Source organism: Nerophis ophidion, linkage group LG07 (genome assembly GCF_033978795.1).
Source record: "Nerophis ophidion isolate RoL-2023_Sa linkage group LG07, RoL_Noph_v1.0, whole genome shotgun sequence".
In the NCBI taxonomy this organism is placed as follows: Eukaryota; Metazoa; Chordata; class Actinopteri; order Syngnathiformes; family Syngnathidae; genus Nerophis; species Nerophis ophidion.
Window position 1 is genome coordinate 27,162,097 of NC_084617.1, and position 20,484 is coordinate 27,182,580.

Sequence of the window (20,484 nt, forward strand, 5' to 3'; positions counted from 1 at the left end):
AAGTTTGCAAGTAAATAGATATGCTCAAAATATTATAAATATCCCAGACATTCCCTAGCCATTTTGAGAAAGAATGACGTAGAAGAGGAACCACAGATCCCTAGCCCGATAATAACAATGCTTATCAGGCAGACTTTGTGAGAGCCCACAACGATAACTTTTGGAAAAATTATGATCCAGAATCTTATATTTTTGAGCCCACACATGGGCAAGATGAGCAATACGTTTTAGAAACCGACAGCGACCCAGATGCAGTTGTATTGTGACACTAGCATTAGCAGCACTGCTGGGTGCTAAACATACAAGCTAGCCATAATAAACCAAAATAAAACACTTACTGTAATATTTCCACTCTCGCTGGTATGCCGACCGACGGCACGCTAACATAGCTCCGTTTAGGGGAAGAATTAATCACAATCCTCACAAAGGGTTAAACAAAATTTCCTGCAACTAGCGTCTCTTTGTGTCTGTCGCCACCTCGGGGGGATGTGAAATTGGACCAGTCTGTCGGTCCTTGGCCACATTTGTCTACTAGATGCATTAATTACAGTAAAATCTAAAATCTACTTTTAACAAGCTTGAGACAAAGCAGAAGCAGTTGAAGATTATGTATTTACACCTATTTTGCAGACCTGTATTTATAGTCTGCAAATGATGTGTTGTTGTTGAGTGTCGTGCTGTCTAGAGCTCGGCAGTAACCGTGTAATACTCTTCCATATCAGTAGGTGGCAGCCGGTAGCTAATTGCTTTGTAGATGTCGGGAACAGCGGGAGGCAGTGTGCAGGTAAAAAGGTGTTTAATGCTTAAACCAAAAATAAGCAAAATACGAGTGCCCCTTAAGAAAAGGCATTGAAGTTTAGGGAAGGCTATGTAGAACGAAACTAGAACTGAACTGGCTACGAGGTAAACAAAAATTGAATGCTGGACGACAGTAAAGACTTACTGTGGAACAAAGGCGGCGTCAACTATGTACATCTGAACATAACATGACAATCGATAATGTCCCCACAAAGAAGGAGAAATACGACTGAAATATGCCTGATTGCTAAAACTAAGTAGATGCGGGAAATATCGCTCAAAGGAAGACATGAAACTGCTCAATGAAAATACCAAAAAATTAGAAAAAGCCAGCAAAATAGGAGCCAAGACAAGAACTAAAACACTACAGACAGGACAACTCAAAATAAGTCAGGGCGTGATGTGACAGGTGGTGACAGTACACCTACTTCGAGAAAAGGCCTATATTGCTTGATTATGGTTTAAAGTAGTATCCAACAATTGCGACAACAACGTTTTACTGTCAATTGAGATTTGTTTTTTAATGATTCTGCTGGTGGTGTGCCTCCGGATTTTTTCAATGGAAAAAATGTGCCTTGGCTCAAAAAATGTTGAAAAACACTGCACTAGGCCACTGAGTAGCCCACTGCTATCAATGCGCCGCTAAAATAGTCTGTCTGCGTTAGCGCTTATAATAACATTTTCACTAATATTTGTATACTTTTCAGGTCACGATATGTAAATGGAGTACTGTTGGTACTTTTTGGATGTTTTAGAGAGGACCCTCCATCAGTTGACTCAATTGTTTTCTTTTTATTTACGATACAGAATGCATCAAAAAAGCCAAGAATATGTGTTCTTGTCTTACTGTACATAAGGATTCTCAATGATAAACAGCTCATATCTTTCTAATTCTGGAGTATTTCTAGTATGACTAGAAGGGTTACTACTGTGACGGCGCTCTACGAAAACAGCCAAAGGTATTTGGAGCGGAATATTCAAGATGGCTGACAGAACTTGTGGCGTTTTGTAATGTGTAAACTGTGTTTTCACATACTTTGCGGATCATAAATATAATTGGATATGGTTTAAAGGATACAAGGAAACACCATCAAACAAAGAAAGTGAACATGTTTTTCCACTCCACTTTTACAAATCCATAACAAAACAATAAAGCGTCAAAGTGCGTTCAACTGTTGCTAGGTTTCCTTTGACTCTCATCGTTCATTCTTTCACACACTTTCATTTTGGATTTTTCAGTCTGGTCAGGCGGTGCACATATGAAAGCAGCATGGCAAATTTCTGCGATTCGATTCTTGTCGGTCACTCACTAGAGCCGTTCAAGAGACACGACACGTTGGCCAACGTCCCATCTCTCGCCACACATTTATACAACACGTATAGACCGAGTGAGCTCGACCCTCAGCTTCGTCCCTTCGGTCAAAATGATTACCAGAAATGACGATCCTAAAAGTGACAATTTGACATGTTTCCGTCCTCAGGGGCCTGGACGCACAGGCTCCCTGTGGCTGGTATTACCTAACCGCATGTGTTCAACATCCATCTCCACTTGTCACAGGCGGTTAACATCATCGGCGTTGAAATACTGTCCCTGATACTCAGATCATAACCTTGTAATGTTAAAGAACTGCTTGAAAAAGTATGCAATATATTTTTAATCAAAAAGTAAAATTGAGAATATTTCAATCCGATGTGGCGGAACCTCAAATGAAATCTATCTATTGTTCCATTATCAACGTTGATAGTAAAGCCTATCCAATCTAACACAAGCTTCTCCAGCGAGCTGAAATGGCGGACAAAACCTGTTGGACAGGGTGTCCACTCAGTCCGGATGTGTGAAGGCATAGATAACGACTTGGGCCCGCAACAGTTCTTTGCCCGTCACCATGTGTGCTGGCTTTAGCCTGTATGACAAAACGCGGCTATCTACTACAAAGCGTTTGACGTTTGGTACCGTGATCAAGCACCTTCCCCGGGACGCCAAACGTTGTTTGGACGGGTAAACGGTGGGCGTCATGACGCGCAGAAAGGAAACGGACATAAATTTCGAAGACACTAACAGCCAGGGAAAACAGTGTTGAAAAGGGCCGAAGCAGTTTCTAATCAAACTGGCAACCCGGGGGTAAAATCCTTATCCAGCCCGGCAGTAGAACCAGATCGTCCCTCTGAGTTCAGTTCAAAATGTGGGAGAGACGTTTTTACAGTAATGTTCCTATAAACACTGGATCGTTTCTGCTGTATGGAGTAACTAGGAAAAATGCAAGCACATTAGTATATTCTTGTATTGACATTTTATCCATCTAAATATAACGCAGTTGGATCTACCCCTTGCCTTATTTATTGCATTCCACACGGGGACCAGAGCCCTGGTTGTTTGTTTTCTGAATACAGGACTGAAAGCCAGAGCTGACAGCCCAGTAGCCAGCACAACACTTGAAGTCGCTGGGGAGTGAGGTTTACCAACTTTTATCTGGCGCAGCCGCACTGGCTTGTCCCTCTTACATAAAGGCCAGCGTTGCTTGCATTTTACATAACAGGGCTATTTTGTCCTGAAATGTGTACCTCGGATAAAAGAAATAGCCCAAAAACACATTTTTACAAGAGAGGGTTCTGGTTCTCATAATAGTGAAGGGAAGAAGTCCGGCAATCGGTCTTTAGCTTTCTGAAACTGTAGTCCCTCGAACAATCAGTGGCCTTGTGGTTAGAGTGTCCGCCCTGAGACTGGAAGGTTGTGAGTTCAAACCTGAGGGTTATACAGTTATACAAAAGACTATGAAAATGGGACCCATTGCCTCCCTGCTTGGCACTCAGCATCAAGGGTTGGAATTGGGGGTTAAATCACCAAAATGATTCCCGAGCGCAGCCACCGTTGGTGCTCACTGCTCCCGTCAACTCCCAGGGGGTGAGGAAGGGGATAGGTCAAATGCAGAGGATCATTTCACCACACATAGTGTGTGTGTGTGTGTGTGTATCATTGGGACTTTAACTTTGACAGCCCTGTGCTTGGGGCTAAGAGTCTCTTCAAAACAAAAAAAAACGGCAGCAAGGCAGATCGTCTTTCAGAGCCGAGTCCAACCTGATAGTGTTGTGTCGATTCATTCAAACGAACGAATCTTTTGAGTGAACGTACTAAACCGAATCACTTCCTAAACTGATTCGTTCCTTTCTCAGTTCAGTTAAGCTCCGCCGCGACCATGCCGGTATGAATGGAACTGCTGCGACTCACGTGATTCACCTTCGCGAACGTAGTGACGCAGAGAACTGACTGTGTCGCGACGTGAATCACGTGAATCACGTTCGCGAACGTACTGACGCAGGGAACTGACTGTGTTGCGACGTGAATCACGTTCGCGAACGTACTGACGCAAGGAACTGACTGTGTTGTGACGTGATTCACATGATTCACGTTCGCGAACGTACTGACACAGAGAACTGACTGTGTCACGGAGGATGACGTCACATTGAGGATCTCGTTCAGTCACTGCGCGCGTCATTCATTGGGTGCTGAGGGCTTGTGTCGTTCGCCAACTGACACACACCGAGATCTGCCGCTGGGGAAACTGTTACTGACTGACTCATGATTTGCCGACCTGCACACAGAACTGCTGCTGCAGAAGTGATTCGGTGAACAAATCTTTTGAACGAATCAATTTAAGGAACTGATTCTAGTGATTCGGTACAGTCAAAATAACTGCCGATCCCATCACTACAACCTGAGCATGATCCAAGGCTCAATGCCATCTGGGAGCGCAGCACGAATAGCTGCTTGAAGCGACCGGTGAGAACGCCCGGATAAGCCGCATAAGGTATGCTGTAGTGCGGTGCTCCTACACACCCAAGGACTCTGCCAACCTATTGTAGCCAAGTCCAAGTGCATGTCGTCAAACCCCTAAGCCGGAATTGAAAACGATCTGAGGGCGGCTTTAGTGTGCTGGTGAAGCTTGGCATGCTGACATGCCAAGCAAGAAGTTGTCCACAGCCTGACATCCTTCCCAAAGCCAGGCAAGGGGAGCTTGGGGCCAAATAGCTTGACTGACGCAAAAATGCCTGGGTGCGAGAGGAAGTTAATCGAGTCAGAAACCTGGCGGCACCATTTAACCAGTACTTCAGGACATGGGCAGGCAGTGGAAATGTCGCAGAGGAGTGGGACCGTCCATCTTGCATGGGCTTAATGGTTGTACAAACCTAAGTTTAACACTGGTGCCATGCAAGAAGACTGACAACATCAAAATACAATTTTACCTCAACATACGAATATTTTGAGATATGAGCCGCTTACCGTCTTTTTGTTCTGCTTTAAGTTTTGAGCATAAATTTGAGTTACGAGCATCCCTGCCGTCGGTTGAAGAAGTGACCGTCCACAGATCGACACATCCTGTCCTTCAACCAAGGAACCAAGAAAACTAGTGCAAAAGCGAGGAAGCGGACCACCGAATCAGAGGAAGAAAACATTAAAAACACGTTAGCCCAAACTGCAAGTCAGTCTGACCACAGCCTCCGCAGCCTGCAGCCATTGACGTTCCAATGACGGACATTTATCCATGAAAATATGGAGACGCTGCCTTTACTTTGTTTAAAATATTTCAGTTTGTTCCGTCTCCTGACTCGACAAATGTACGCAGACATACACATTGCTTGCTGTCAACTCTGACATCGAGTCCGTCACTCAAAGAGGTCCGTGTGCAACATAAACAAGAAGAAATATACTTGTTGTTACAGGACCAGGAAGCAGCCTGTTGGAAACAACCGCAAAAAAACAAAAAAAACGCTCCTCAAGGTAAATGTTGAAAAATATTATTAAATGTTCTTGTTGTTGTTTATTATTGTTTACAAACTAAAGAAGTAGAAGTAGCCTGCATGTTTCAGTGCCTGCCTTTTCTGTTCCCCTCAGGACTCGAACTTGGAGTACAGCGTGCTAGCCACCGAGCTAAAAGCCAGGAACTACCAACACGGTAGCCAGCACTGCTTTTGAGAGTGTCCTGGAGTGAAGTTTACCAACATACGTGTGACCCAGCTATACCGGATGGTCTCCGTTAAATACATCTCTGGACATAGGTGCAAAACCCAAATAGTTTAAATGGTAGCCAAGGGTAGTTTTTGTTTGGTTACTGTGCACAAGCTACTTCATTTTGTTTAAAAAAAGTGGTATGTAGCATTATATACCACATATTTGTGGGCAGTATGGTTTAGAAGTGATAGAGCAGGCAGCCAAAAACTTGATGTATATATATATGTATATATATATATATATATATATATATATATATGTATGTATATATATATGTATATGTGTATATATATATATATATATATATATATATATATATATATATATATGTATGTATATATATATGTATATGTGTGTATATATGTATATATACACATATATATATGTATGTATGTATATGTATATATGTGTATATATATATATGTATGTATGTATATGTATATATATATGTGTATATATATATATATATATACACACACGCACGCATACATACGTATATATATGCATAAATATGTGTATATAAATATGTATATATAAATATATATATATATATATATATATATATATATATATATATATATATAAATATATATATATATATATATATATATATATATATATATATATATATATATATATATATATATATATATATATATATATATATATATATATATATATATATATATATATATATATATATATATATATATATATATATATATATATATATATATTTATATATGTATATATATGCATATATATGTATGCATGAATAGTAGGGGCGCGTGCCAAGCGGAGAATCAGCGGGAGCCTGATAAACAAGACCAACGCACCTCGCACTGTAATTATGCTACACAAGGAAAAAACATGAACATTTGTCGGACAAAAAACAATTCTCTTCCACTTAAGCCGAAAGGCAAACAGAGACAGAGTGGTAGCAAAATGGTCGGTGACAAAGAGAGCCGTGCGGGTGCAGCAGTGAAGGCTGAAATACTTGATCTTGACGACAGTCAAAGGCAAAGATGGGAAGATGAGACCGTGTAAAACAGGTGATGAACATCTACGTGGTGTCTTTGCTTGCATGCACTAAAGAATGAACAGGCCTTTGGGTCTTTTTGGAGGTGGAGGGGGGTGTCTCTCTTTCCCCCCCTGACCTTGAGTGTGAGCCAGACTAGCCACGCTACTAGAATAGAGCTTTTACTTCACGTTGTCCGTGCCAGCTGCAAAGATCGCCCCCGAGGCAACTGTTGGCCCCATGATGAGGTTGCAGGTAAAACGTTCAGTCCCTGCATAGTCCGAAAAACATGTGCGTGTATATTTTTTGTCCACGTGAGACAAAAAAAGCAAAAAAGCAGACAATCTGTTTTATGATGTGGTTTAGATAACTTTTCTAACCAATGTCAGTTTCTCAGCGGTGGTCCGTATGGGCCGAAGCGGTACTCGCTCGTAATATATTTTTCTACCACCCATGGCAGTAATCACAATATCAAGCAAGCAGATGAAGCCTGGAGCTAAAGTCATAGAGAAGATTCTTAAGCGCAAAAATGATGACTAAAGTGGTGAAGCTGGATTTTTTTTGCACTTACATTTTATTGACAGTTAAGGAAAAATATGCATTAATAATGTAGTTTATTTTATTTTAGCGCAACATACAGTAATTGTATGTATGTTAGTCTTTTGTCAGTTATTTACGAGTCCCTTCTTATTTTTCTAATCAGTCTGGCCAAAGCCTATAGTTTATGTTTTAAATAAAAAATACAATTTCTGAATCAACACATGGTTTCTTATTATTATACATGGTTGTAAACGATAAGTAGGTTAGACATAATTATTTAATACGATTAAAATCCAGAGTGGGATTAATAATTTGGTGTTGAAAAATTGGGCATCAAGGTCAAAACGGTTAAGAACTCCTGGTTTACATTACACACATGAACAAAAAATTAAAATGATGTATCTTGATATAAATGTTTTATTTCAGTCAATGTAGATTATTATTGGTATTATTGATTGAAAAAAAGGACAAGGATGAAAATATATGAAATTGAAGCATTTTTATTCCCGCCAAAGAAGAAAAGAAAAAATGTCAAACGTTTTATTGAACATATTTTTTACGATAATTGACGTGTCTATCGCGATATAGTGTATATCGATAGCATATATCGATTTTTTTTAATTTAACCTTTAATACAAATGTAATTTGTTTCGTTGAAGACTGAACTTTGCAATTTGCAAAAAACAAATAAAAAGACTATTTTAATAACTCTTCATGCCCATGAATTGATTAACATGGACCCGGACTTAAACAAGTTGAAAAACTTATTTGGGTGTTACCATTTACAGTAGTGGTCAATTGTACGGAATATGTACTGAACTGTGCAATCTACTATTACAGTCACTTTTTAATTGGCCAGCAACCTACTAAAAGTCTGCACATTTAGATGATACATGTAAACTACAATAATTATCGATATTTCACACACACAAATAACGGCACGGCACGAGGCCTTTGAGGCATCCACACTGGATAGAAACTGAAATGAACTGGCTAAATCCTACCTCAGCACACAAGTTTGATGCCAGAGGACCTCAGGATCCAGAAGGGTTGATACGGGAAAAGCAGGTCAGATAGATAAGAAGGCGCAAGGCCATTAAGACATTAAACAAGTCATAACAGAACTTTAAAATCCACCCTGAAGCAGACAGGGTGCCAAAGGAGCGACTTTAAAACTGGTGTAAAGTGCTCCCGCCTTAAGAATTGTTTAATAATAATAATACTTGTAGAGTTCTAAAATATTTTTGGGGAATACCAGAGAGCAGGGTATTACGAAATTAAAATGTACATTGGTGCCTCCGTGTCGGCATGAGAGCTAAACAGACGGATTTTGTTTGTGAGCTTAAGAACCTATTTTTTGAATATTTTTTAAATGCTGGATTAAAGTCAGCTCGGAGTACAAAAATAAGACTGTGGTTTAAAATGTTGTAATTTTGGTAAAAGTTTCTCCCTCTGGTCTACAGGGCCTAAAATTAAAACCTCCGTTTTGTCCTGTTTAAGCTGTAAGGAATTCACTGCCATCCATGACTTGATGTCTATGATGCAGTTAAAAAGTAGATCTATTGGTCCTGTGTCATCAGGAGACATGGCAATGTACAACTGTGCATCATCAGCGTAACCGTGGAAACAGATGCTGTGTCCCCTAATTATGTCCCCAAGAGGCAGCATATGAAGATGAAAAAGAATGGGACCTAAAGTTGGCTCAGAAACTCTCAGTCGTAAGAACACATTTTGAACGCACCAATCTCATCACCCAAGAATAAGACAGAAAGGAGGAAGAAGAGCACATTAGGAAAGTGATAAGAACTTGCAACCACCCAAAGTGGGCCATAGATACACGACGGCAACAAGCTAAACAAAACGTCATTAAGAGGAAACAAAAAACAAACCAAACTGGGCCATTGTCATACTTCTATACGTCAGGGAGGTCACCTTAAGGACAAAATAGAACAAGAACACAAACGAAAAGTAATAAATGAGATACCTTGTTTGTCTTGCAACAAATCATACGTGGGAGTAACTGGAAGAGCGCTTAACATCAGTAAAAAATAGCACAGAAAAGAATGTGAAAGGGAAACATCAAAAGCCTCAAAACGAGCTACCAGATGACAAGCAGAACAAGAACAGCTGAAGTCTGCTGTATCAGACCACTGCAAGACGGAGAACCACCACATGGAGTGGGACAACGCCCAGGTCATCGGCACCAAGAGCAGCAAACACCACCGTTGGATCATAGAAGCCATTGAGATTCAGAAGCTTGCCCCCCAGACTGTTAACCGAGACGATGGGGCTTATCAACTTTCCCACACCTGGGAGAAAGTCCTGAAGAAGTCGGACTTTAGATGGCGCTGTCAGCCTGCAACTAAAAGCAGAAAGACAGCGCTAAAAACTGTTTAAATCAACTGACCAGACACGCCACATCAACATCTCGTAACAACCTCTGAGGAAAGCCCCAGTTGTAGCCGAAACTGTCAGGTATCGAAATAAACACACAGGTCTTTGTATAAGAATACAAATTGCAAGAGAAACTAGTAGTTGGAGTTCTGAGCTCGGTCATACAACAGATAAAGTTTGAAAGTTGAGGTATTACTGTAATTCATGTATGTCAACCAGTTCTCGGAACCCAATTCTAAGAACTACTACACTTGAGTTGAGTTATAGGTACTACCAACAGGGACTTTTCCATTTCACATTTTCACATGGCTGGGGATGCTGGCGACCTTAGTAAGAAAGATGTGTGACGCATATCTGCCGGCGACCCATGACGTATTACATTAGCGCCTCACCCACCACTACACAGTAACCGACAACTGGCCTGCGAAAATGCGAAAAGTGAACAAAGAAAGAACACAAGCAACAATGGAGACCTCAGAGGCTACTGTGTCCATTTTTCCTGTTGCTGTTACGATCTCGTAAACAACTCTGTGGGACTTTTTAAAAATGGTGGGTCTGTGTTGTGGCGTAGTTCATCAGTTCAACCAATCATCAAACACCTACATATTTGATTTCTTATGGGACTCAGTTTAGACCAGGGGTCTCAGACATGTTATTTTGCCGCTCCCACCTTAATATGAAAGTTTAATGTTCGTGTGGCCCGCAAGTTTTATATGAATGGCGCTTGACAGCGTTGTGTGGGGAGCTGAAGGAATCTAACGATCACGGTGTGGTATACCTGTATAGCTCTGGAGGGCCGAACACTGACGTCACTTGCGTGATGCACGCAGAAAAACGTTTTGCCGCTTTTCCACTAGACCCGCACGCGCTCTTCCTCCCTCCCTCGCTTGCCCGCCTGCTCGCTCTCTCTCTCTTTCTCGAGCTTTCTCTGTCACTGTGTTTGTGTCTCTCTCGAGCTCCCTCCACCAGCGACGCTGTAAACAGTCCAGGCCAGGGACATGAGCTTTTGGTTTTAAGGTAGCTTTTGAAGCACTCCCCCGAAGGACGGTTTGAGGCTAATTGTGCTACCATAACTGTAAACTCCACCCCCTCCTGTTGGCTCCAGACAGAGACGATTTTTGTTATTTGGGTCCAAAATGGCTCATTCAAAGTTCTGGGCAGCCTACCTCTGCGTTAGTGGAAAAGCGGCAAATGAATGAAAGCGACAGCGATTTTGCCATGCAGACGAGGGTTTTCTTACATGCCTGGCTGCAGTTACACCGCGACACCTGTCCGTCAGTGATAACAGTCCCCGATAACCTGGACTTATTCAAATGGTTATTTTTTTTGTTTTATCGTTAAATTTGCATTGCCTCAGATTACTTGATTTCATTTTGTGTTGAAAATAAAAATAAAGACATTTCAAAATATATATATTTTTTACATTTTTTGCGGCCCAGCCTCACTCAGACTCTTCATCCAGTGGCCCCCCGGTAAATCGAGTTTGGGATCCCTGGTTTATACCCTTCCTCAGAGTAGGAGCTAAAATGGTTGTAGGATCTGAGGGCCGTAGTCCCTGGTTCCCGTATGTCGGAATACGCCGAAAAACGGCCCAAGAACTAAAAAGGTTATAGGAACTCCAAAAAGTCCCTATAGTCGGAAAACGACTATGTACTTACTTGGTACTCTGTTGATGGCCCGCAGAGGCCGTAGAACTCGGACTGTGCGGATGGCTGAGAAGCTGGCATTCTGTCCATCCAGTGAGTACTCCAACACCCTAAGGACGCAAAGAGTTTTAAAATACTGTGCACACATTTGCCACGAGGTGCATCTTCAAAGTCTAATGGGATTTCCTATGAGAGTTGCTTTTACAAAGATGATAATCCGTTTATCCAACCAGCAGTTAATTAGTGGGAATACAGGTCAACAACAACAATTACCAATAACATAACTTGTGTAAGTCATCCTCAGCACATTGATGTGTTTTTGCGTCTGTTTTTCCTTGTTTTGATCTTCCTCCGACAAGAACTGAGCGTCTCCAGGAGCCTCGGGCATGCAGTTCTTGTTTATTCACTCCTGGTACTTAATGTGATGCCCTTATCTCACTCTGTTTATGTACCATGACACTGAAGAATGGTTTTGTACTGAGAGTGCACTCGGCATGAAAATGTCATTCTGATTGTGAGTGACAGCCTCAGTTGCCGTATCTCTTTGAGGGCGTGCTGTAAGACTGCGAAGGAAATAAATGTCCCTCAGCATTTATTCATCCTGTCTGAGTGTTGGTTGGTTAACGATGGAGCCGGTGCATACCTCGGAGGGTTAGTAGAAAACTGTGTTTTGCATGCAATTCCGCAGGGATGCAGCTATAAAGGATTTACCCAGGGACCAAATATGTGTTCCTTTACATGTTCCTCGATTGTTGGGAAAATTAGCACAGCACTGCGGAATTGCAGTACTTGGACAGTTTGAGGGCAAACAAGAAAAGCATTGTGGGATACGAACCCCGCCATGACAATGACAAAGTCCAGCTGGTTCCACTTGTCGCCAAGGTAACAATTGCTGCCAAAAATCCCCAGGGCCACCATCTTGATGATCATTTCCACCGCAAAGAAGGCAAATATACAGTCGTCCAAAACCTGACGAGAAAACAGACAGAACAGAACTCATTTGGAAACTGGTAAACAGTGTGAATCTTTGGACTCCTAACAATCCAATCCAATTCCTGGGGTGACGATACGATTCAAAATCGATTTCAATTTAATACGATTCTTGAATCAAACTGAGTATTGCAATGGGATGAATAAGAATCGTGATTTGGTTGTGGATTGATTAGTTAGCATTGTGGCATGCTAAAATTAGCACACTACCTTATTTTGTCCAGTTTTATATCTGGACACCTCAGTCATATGAGTGCTAAATTTTAACATGCTAACATTTTTAGCTAATTGTACATGTGTACGTTTTGTATTCATTCTACTTGACACATGTTAACTGTTAGCAAAAGGGGTGTGAAACTTGGGGCATTTAACGATTCGTTAAGATTCTGATTCCTGGGGTGACAATACGATTCAGAATCGATTCCAATTCAACGCGATTATCGACTCAAACCGATTATTGCAATGTATTATTTGGTATAGTAATTATAATGTAACTTTTTTAAAACAGTTTACGGATTAAAAACAACTATTTCCGGTTGCATTAAAATAGCCTAAAAAGAACTTTTAAAAAACTCTATCTTTAAAATAAAAAAAAATAAAAAATAATATATATATATATATATATATATATATATATATATATATATATATATATATATATATATATATATATTCATTTTTTATTTTAATTTTTTTTTTTTTAATTAACTTTCCTCAAATGATGTATCGTTTTAGAATCGGGATGGATAAAATCTTTGCGCATCAAAATGCTTTCCAAACGTGACAATTTCACAGATAAGATATTTTGGATACATTGACAACAAAAACATTATTGAAACATGCATTTTCTCAGGTGTGGATCATTCCAGCGTATGTCTTAGTGTGCACTTTCGAAATGCTAACAATAGTTTCAGTTGCCTAGATCGCACTGGAGCCAAAAAGGTGGTAGCCTACAGATTATGGTGCTGCATCATGTAGTAAAACATCACAGGTTGGAGCACACATTGCAGTAAATAAGGGTCTCCATGGTGAACACGGATGACAAGCAGAATCCCTGTGTTCAATAAGGCAGTCTGCAGTACTTTGTCAACTGTGCATGCAGTCTTACTATATCACCCACGGCCCGCCCACTAATGGTACACACACTTTTATAGTTTATTAATGCTATTAAGCACTTGGTATTTGCATCTTCATTGACGAGAGCCTAGATAATACAACACATTTAAAATCTCGAGTGAGGTAATGCCGAGTGAGTGCTCGCAGCAAACGGCAGTTTCATCAGCGTTTCAATTAATTAAACGTTGAAATCCGTGAAGATAAAAAAAAAAAGTCTGTATTTGAATATAACAAGCTCACCTCGTAAAAACAAACGGCCCACGTGAGAGGCAGTGGGATGGGTGAAGTTTTTATTGCCTTTTATCCAGACATTAAACATAATAGCAGCACTTACAGCAGGATGTGCTTGCAGGATTTAATTGCAGTATCTGTCTTATTTTAGGATTTAACTAGACCCCTTAATATGCCAAATATGAAGATCAGATTTGTGATACTTTATTTACTAGTACATAATTTATATATTCTTATATATGTAAATTGTACTATTTTTGCAGTGTTTGGTCTAAATTTTCGGTTTTATTATTATTCTGATGGTATAACGTCTAAATATTCTCCAAAAAGCACACACGTTTGGTCTTTTCTTCTAATTTAGTCATTTACAAAAGGTAAACATTTAAGGCTATAGGCTACTAGGAGATAGCAGCTACACAACAGCTAAGCACGCAATAGCACCCAAGCTAGACCTATGTAATGATCATTGAACAATATTGCAGTGTAACAGCACATTTGTCAATAAAAACAAGTATCAATTAATTATAGTTGTCTATTACTTACACATAGGAACTCAGCAGGCACAAGACGTTGATACAACTCCTTTAAAACTCACTCTGAAACAACATTGTACGAACATTTTGTAAATTGAGACAATGTTGTCTATCGTTGGATCCATGCTGTTGGTTGGAAAATGACCACATTTTGATGGTCAAATCAACGTCACAACCTGACATTAAATAAACACCGTCGAAAAGCATGTAGTTCCAACATTTTATATTTTTTGTAAAATATTGGTTGGAAAATGACCAAAATTCAATGGTCAAATCAACGTCGTCAAAAAGCCCGTTATTCCAACGTTGCATTTGTGTTGTAGAGTATTTGTTGGAAAATCACCAGATTTCAATGGTCATATTAAAGGCCTACTGAAATGAGATTTTCTTATTTCAACGGGGATAGCAGGTCCATTCTATGTGTCATACTTGATCATTTCGCGATACTGCCATATTTTTGCTGAAAGGATTTAGTAGAGAACATCCACGATAAAGTTCGCAACTTTTGGTTGCTAATAAAAAAAAGCCTTGCCTGTACCGGAAGTCGCAGACGATGTGCGCGTGACAAGTAAGAGCGATTCAGATGTTTTTAGACACATTTACTTGGATAATTCTAGAAAATCCCTTATCTGCTATTGTGTTGCTAGTGTTTTAGTGAGTAAAATATTACCTGAAGTCAGAGGGGTGTGGCCACGGTTGTCTTGACCCCAGAGTCTCTGAGGGAAGTCACGCAGCTGCATGAGGCGCAAGCTCCGCTGATCTCTGGTAAGAGGCGACTTTGTACCACAATTTTCTCACCGAAAACTGCCGTTAGACATGTGGTCGGGATCCATGTTCCCTTGACCGCTCTGATCCATAGTAAAACTTCACCTCCGGGTATTTTAAACAAGGAAACACCGGCTGTGTTTGTGTGGCTAAAGGCTAAAGCTTCCCACCTCCATCTTTCTACTTTGACTTCTCCATTTTTAATTGAACAAATTGCAAAAGATTCAGCAACACAGATGTCCAGAATACTGTGTAATTATGCGATTAAAGCAGACTACTTATAGTTTGGATCGGGCTGGAAAATAATGTCAGCTACAACCCGAGACGTCAAACACCCGCGTCTTTATACGCGTCATCATACCGCAACGTTTTCAACACGACACTTCTCGGGAAATTTAAAATTGCTATTTAGTAAACTAAAAAGGCTTTATTGGCATGTGTTACAATGTTAATATTTCATCATTGATATACAGTATAAACTATCAGACTGCGTGGTCGGTAGTAGTAGGTTTCAGTAGGCCTTATCAAAAGCTGACATTGAATAAACGTTGTCAAAACGCATGTTGTTTCAATTTTGTATTTGTGTTGTAAAATATTGGTTGGAAAATCACCAAAATTCAATAGTCAAATCAACATCACAACCTGGCATTCATTAAACGTATTTGCGTTGTAGAATATTGGTTCGGGAAGCACTAAATTTCAATAGTCGAATCAACATCACAACCTGACATTAAATAAACGTTGTTGAAAAGCATGTTATGCCAACGTTTTATTTTTGTTGTAAAATATTGGCTGGAAAATGATCAAGATTCAATGGTCAAATCGATGTCGTCAAAAAGCATGTTGTGCCAACATTTTATTTGTGTTGTAGAGTATTGGTCGGAAAATGACCACATTTCAATGGTAATATTAATATCAAAAGCTGACATTGAATAAACGTTGTCAAAACGCATATTGTTTCAATTTTGTATTTGTGTTGTAAAATATTGGTTGGAAAATCACCAAAATTCAATGGTCAAATCAACGTCACAACCTGACGTTGATTAAACATAATTGCGTTGTAGAATATTGGTTCGTAAAGGACTACATTTCAATAGTCAAATCAACATCACAACCTGACATTAAATAAACGTTGTTGAAAAGCATGTTATGGCAATGTTTTATTTTTGTTAAAAATATTGGCTGGAAAATGATCAAGATTCAATGGTCAAATCGATGTCGTCAAAAAGCATGTTGTTCCAACGTTGTATTTGTGTTGTAAAATATTGGTTGGGAAATTACAAAATTTCAACGGTCAAATCAACGTCAAAACCTGTCATTAAATAAACATAGTCAAAACGCATGTTGTTTTAACGTTGTATATGTGTTGTAAAATATTGGTTAGGAAATTACCAAAATTCTATGGTCAAGTCAACGTCAGAACCCAACATTGATGAAACGTCATCAAACAGCATGTTGTTTCAACGTTGTATTTGTGTTGTAGAATATTGATTGGGGAAATGACCAAAATTCAATGGTCAAATCAACGTCACAACCTGACATTGAATAAAAATCGTCGAAAAGCATGTAGTTCCAACATTTTACATTTGTTATAAAATATTGGTTGGAAAATGACCAAAATTCAATGGTCAAATCAACGTCGTCAAAAAGCCTGTTATTCCAACGTTGTATTTGTGTTGTAGAGTATTGGTTGGAAAATGACCACCTTTCAATGGTAATATTAATATCAAAAGCTGACATTGAATAAATGTTGTCAAAACGCATGTTTCAATTTTGTATTTGTGTTGTAAAATATTGGCTGGAAAATCACCAAAATTCAATGGTCAAATCAACATCACAACCTGGCGTTGATTAAACGTATTTGCGTTGTAGAATATTGGTTCGGAAAGGACTAAATTTCAATAGTCGCATCAACATCACAACCTGACATTAAATAAACGTTGTTGAAAAGCATGTTGTGCCAACATTTTATTTTTTTTGTAAAATATTGGCTGGAAAATGACCAAGATTCAATGGTCAAATCCATGTCGTCAAAAAGCATGTTGTTCCAACGTTGTATTTGTGTTGTAAAATATTGTTTGGGAAATTACTCAATTTCAACGGTCAAATCAACGTCAAAACCTGTCATTAAATAAACATTGTCAAAAAGCATGTTGTTTTAACGTTGTATTTGTGTTGTAAATATTTGGTTGGGAAATGACCAAAATTCTATGGTCAAATCAACGTCACAACCTGACATTAAATAAATGTCGTCGAAAAGCATGTTGTTTCAACGTTGTATTTTTGTTATAGAATATTGTTTGGAAAATTACCATATTTCAATGGTCATATTAATGGCAAAAGCTGACATTTATTAAATATTGTCACACCTATGGATCATGTTTTGTTTTGTCATGTTATGTTTTGATTTTGGACATTCAGTCACATTTTGATCTTCCTGGTTTTGTTTGTTTCCATGCCAACGCACTAGTTCCCACCTTGTCACGCCCCTACCCTCAGTCCCGCACCTGTTCCTGATTATCACAGCCAGTATTTAAGTAATTTTCTTTCTGTTAATCAGTCTGGGAACTTCGCTTTCATTGCCTTTCATACTTCATGCCATGCTTTTCGATTCATCCACGCCAAGTAAGTTTTTGTTTGTATTTATGCCTTTGATAGTATCTTTTGTTTGTTTATAGATAGTATTGCCATTGTGGTGTTTTTGTTCTAAGTTTTAGTATAGATTCTTATCTGCCATTGAGCGCGCTTTTTGTTTTAACTTTTTTATTGTATTTTGAGTATAATAAAAAAACATGTACCTGAATTCACGCCTGGCTCGTCCTGTAATCCCCCTGCGTCGAAGGAGCACAAACAATCCTTGTCCAGGTCTGACAGAAAGTTCCCAGCATAAGAGCTCCTTCGCAGATGATAATTTGGACGAGGCGTCGTTGGCGGTGCTGCGCGCTATGGAGGAGGAAACGCTCCGCTATTCCTCCATGGGGCACAAAGAGATGATGTGGGGGCCAAATGGTAAACTGGTGCCAATAAAATCCATTTGGTCCGAAGATGACGCCATGTTGGCTTGCCGGAAGCGCCGCTCTCGACGGAGGACGGCGGGGAAGGCTTCCAGGTGCAGACAGGAAGTGCCGTGCCAGCAAGCTCCTCCCACTCAGAGCGGAAGTGGACTGCAGGCTGCTCAGACTCACCAGGACATCGTCACGCCACCGTCAACAGACATCACAGACCAGGATTTTTTTTTTCAAATCTTTCACAATTAATCACCCACCTCCTTCAGAAGACTCAGACCCCATAACAATGATAAATTATTACAAAAAAATGATTTTGCACAACAGATCACTGCAATCACAGCTACTTGAATTTCATGCCACGCCCCCCAGGACTCAAACCCCGCCCAAGTCACAAAACGTTTTTTTCCCTCACACAATCAAACAAAGACCAAAGAAGAAAAACAACTATATGGACAATGTAAAGGGTAAGACTCTGCCCTCCTCCTCACCTCCCTCCGCCCACCCCAAAAGACTTTTCCAGGTCATAGTGAGAGTGTCTGGGAGCCACTCTTTGAGGGGGGGCCTGGGGTTGAGGGGTTGTTTGGTTGGTTCTGCCCAGGGCGATTCCAAGCCACAGCCTCCAGCCCGTCCGCCACTTCCAGGTTTTCAACCTGTCAAGCCACAACGGCCACCAGCAGCAAAACCAAGTCAAAGTCCACGTCAAAGTCCAAGTCTACGTCAAGGTCTACGTCCACGTCCAGTGCCAGTGCCTGCTCCGGGACGCCAAGCGCCGCCAGTGCCTGCTCCAAGACGCCAAGCGCAGCCAGTGCCTGCTCCACGTCGCCAAGCGCCGCCAGTGCCTGCTCCACGTCGCCAAGCGCCGCCAGTGGCAGCTCCACGTCGCCAAGCGCCGCCAGTGGCAGCTCCACGTTGCCAAGCGCCGCCAGTGGCAGCTCCACGTCGCCAAGCGCCGCCAGTGGCAGCCCCACGTCGCCAAGCGCTGCCTGTAGCAGCTCCACGTCGCCAAGCGCCACCAGTGGCAGCTCCAGGTCGCCAAGCGCCGCCGTTGGCAGCTCCACGTCGCCAAGCGCCGCCAGTGGCAACTCCACGTCGCCAAGCGCCGCCAGTGGCAGCTCCACGTCGCCAAGCGCCGCCAGTGGCAGCTCCACGTCGCCAAGCGCCGCCAGTGGCAGCTCCACGTCGCCAAGCGCCGCCAGTGGCAGCTCCACGTCGCCAAGCGCCGCCAGTGGCAGCTCCACGTCGCCAAGCACCGCCAGTGGCAGCTCCACGTCGCCAAGCACCGCCAGTGGCAGCTCCACGACGACCGCCAAGCCCAAGCCCAAGTCGACCGCCAAGCCCAAGGCCACGCCAACTGCCAGCGCTGTAGCCACGCCAAGCTTCATTGCCTGCCACAATGACGACGCGTCCGCCTCCTTTTCGGCCACAGATGTGGCTGCTACGTGGGTGTCCACCACGCCAGGGATGCCGACCTCCTCGTCAGCCACGGTTGTGGCCACTACGTGGTCGTCCGCCACGCCCGCCTCGTCGGCCACAGTTGTGGTTTCTACATGGTCGTCCGCCACGCCAAGGGGGTCGAGCACGGATATGGCTGTTCCCAGGTCACCCACCTCGGTCCTCCACGCGTCGCCGCCACCTGACTCTGCCCCGTTGGATACGGGGACACGTGGTTTGGCGATCCACCGCCATGTCCCCCTCCCGCCCTCTCATGACTCTTGATCATAGTTTTGTTTTGTTTTTTGTTTTTGGACATCTGGGAGCTGTCCTTAACGGGGGCTCTGTCACACCTATGGATCATGTTTTGTTTTGTCATGTTATGTTTTGATTTTGGACATTCAGTCACGTTTTGCACTTCCTGGTTTTGTTTGTTTCCATGCCAACGCATTAGTTCCACCTTGTTACGCCCCTGCCCTCAGTCCCACACCTGTTCCTGATTATCACAGCCAGTATTTAAGTAATTTTCTTTCTGTTAATCAGTCTGGGAACTTCGCTTTCATTGCCTTTCATACTTCATGCCATGCTTTTCGATTCATCCACGCCAAGTAAGTTTTGTTTGTATTTATGCCTTTGATAGTATCTTTTGTTTTTTTTATAGATAGTATTGCCATTGTGCTGTTTTTGTTCTAAGTTTTAGTATAGATTCTTATCTGCCGTCGAGCGCGCTTTTTGTGTTGACTTTTTTATTGTATTTTGAGTATAATAAAAAAACATGTACCTGAATTCACGCCTGGCCCTGTAATCCCTCTGCGTCGAAGGAGCACAAACAATCCTTGTCCAGGTCTGACAAATATTGTCAAAACCCATGTTGTTTCAACGTATTTGTGTTATAAAATAATGATTGGAAAATCACCAAAATTCAATGGTCGAATCAACGTCGTCAAAAAGCATGTTGTTTCAACGTTGTATTTGTGTTGTAGAATATTGATTGGGAAATGACCAA

At 41.2% G+C, this 20,484-nt stretch overlaps 1 protein-coding gene across 1 annotated transcript in view; it reads right to left on the minus strand.

Annotated features, from left to right (window-relative positions):
• cacna1ha (calcium channel, voltage-dependent, T type, alpha 1H subunit a) overlaps positions 1-20,484 on the minus strand; it is a 174,708-nt gene that overhangs the window by 151,781 nt on the left and 2,443 nt on the right. Inside the window, exons 2-3 of the mRNA XM_061905837.1 lie at positions 12,240-12,373; positions 11,417-11,514 (exon numbers count right to left, since the gene is read on the minus strand). Coding sequence (XP_061761821.1) covers positions 11,417-11,514; positions 12,240-12,373 — 232 coding nt within the window. The remainder of the gene's footprint in view (positions 1-11,416; positions 11,515-12,239; positions 12,374-20,484) is intronic.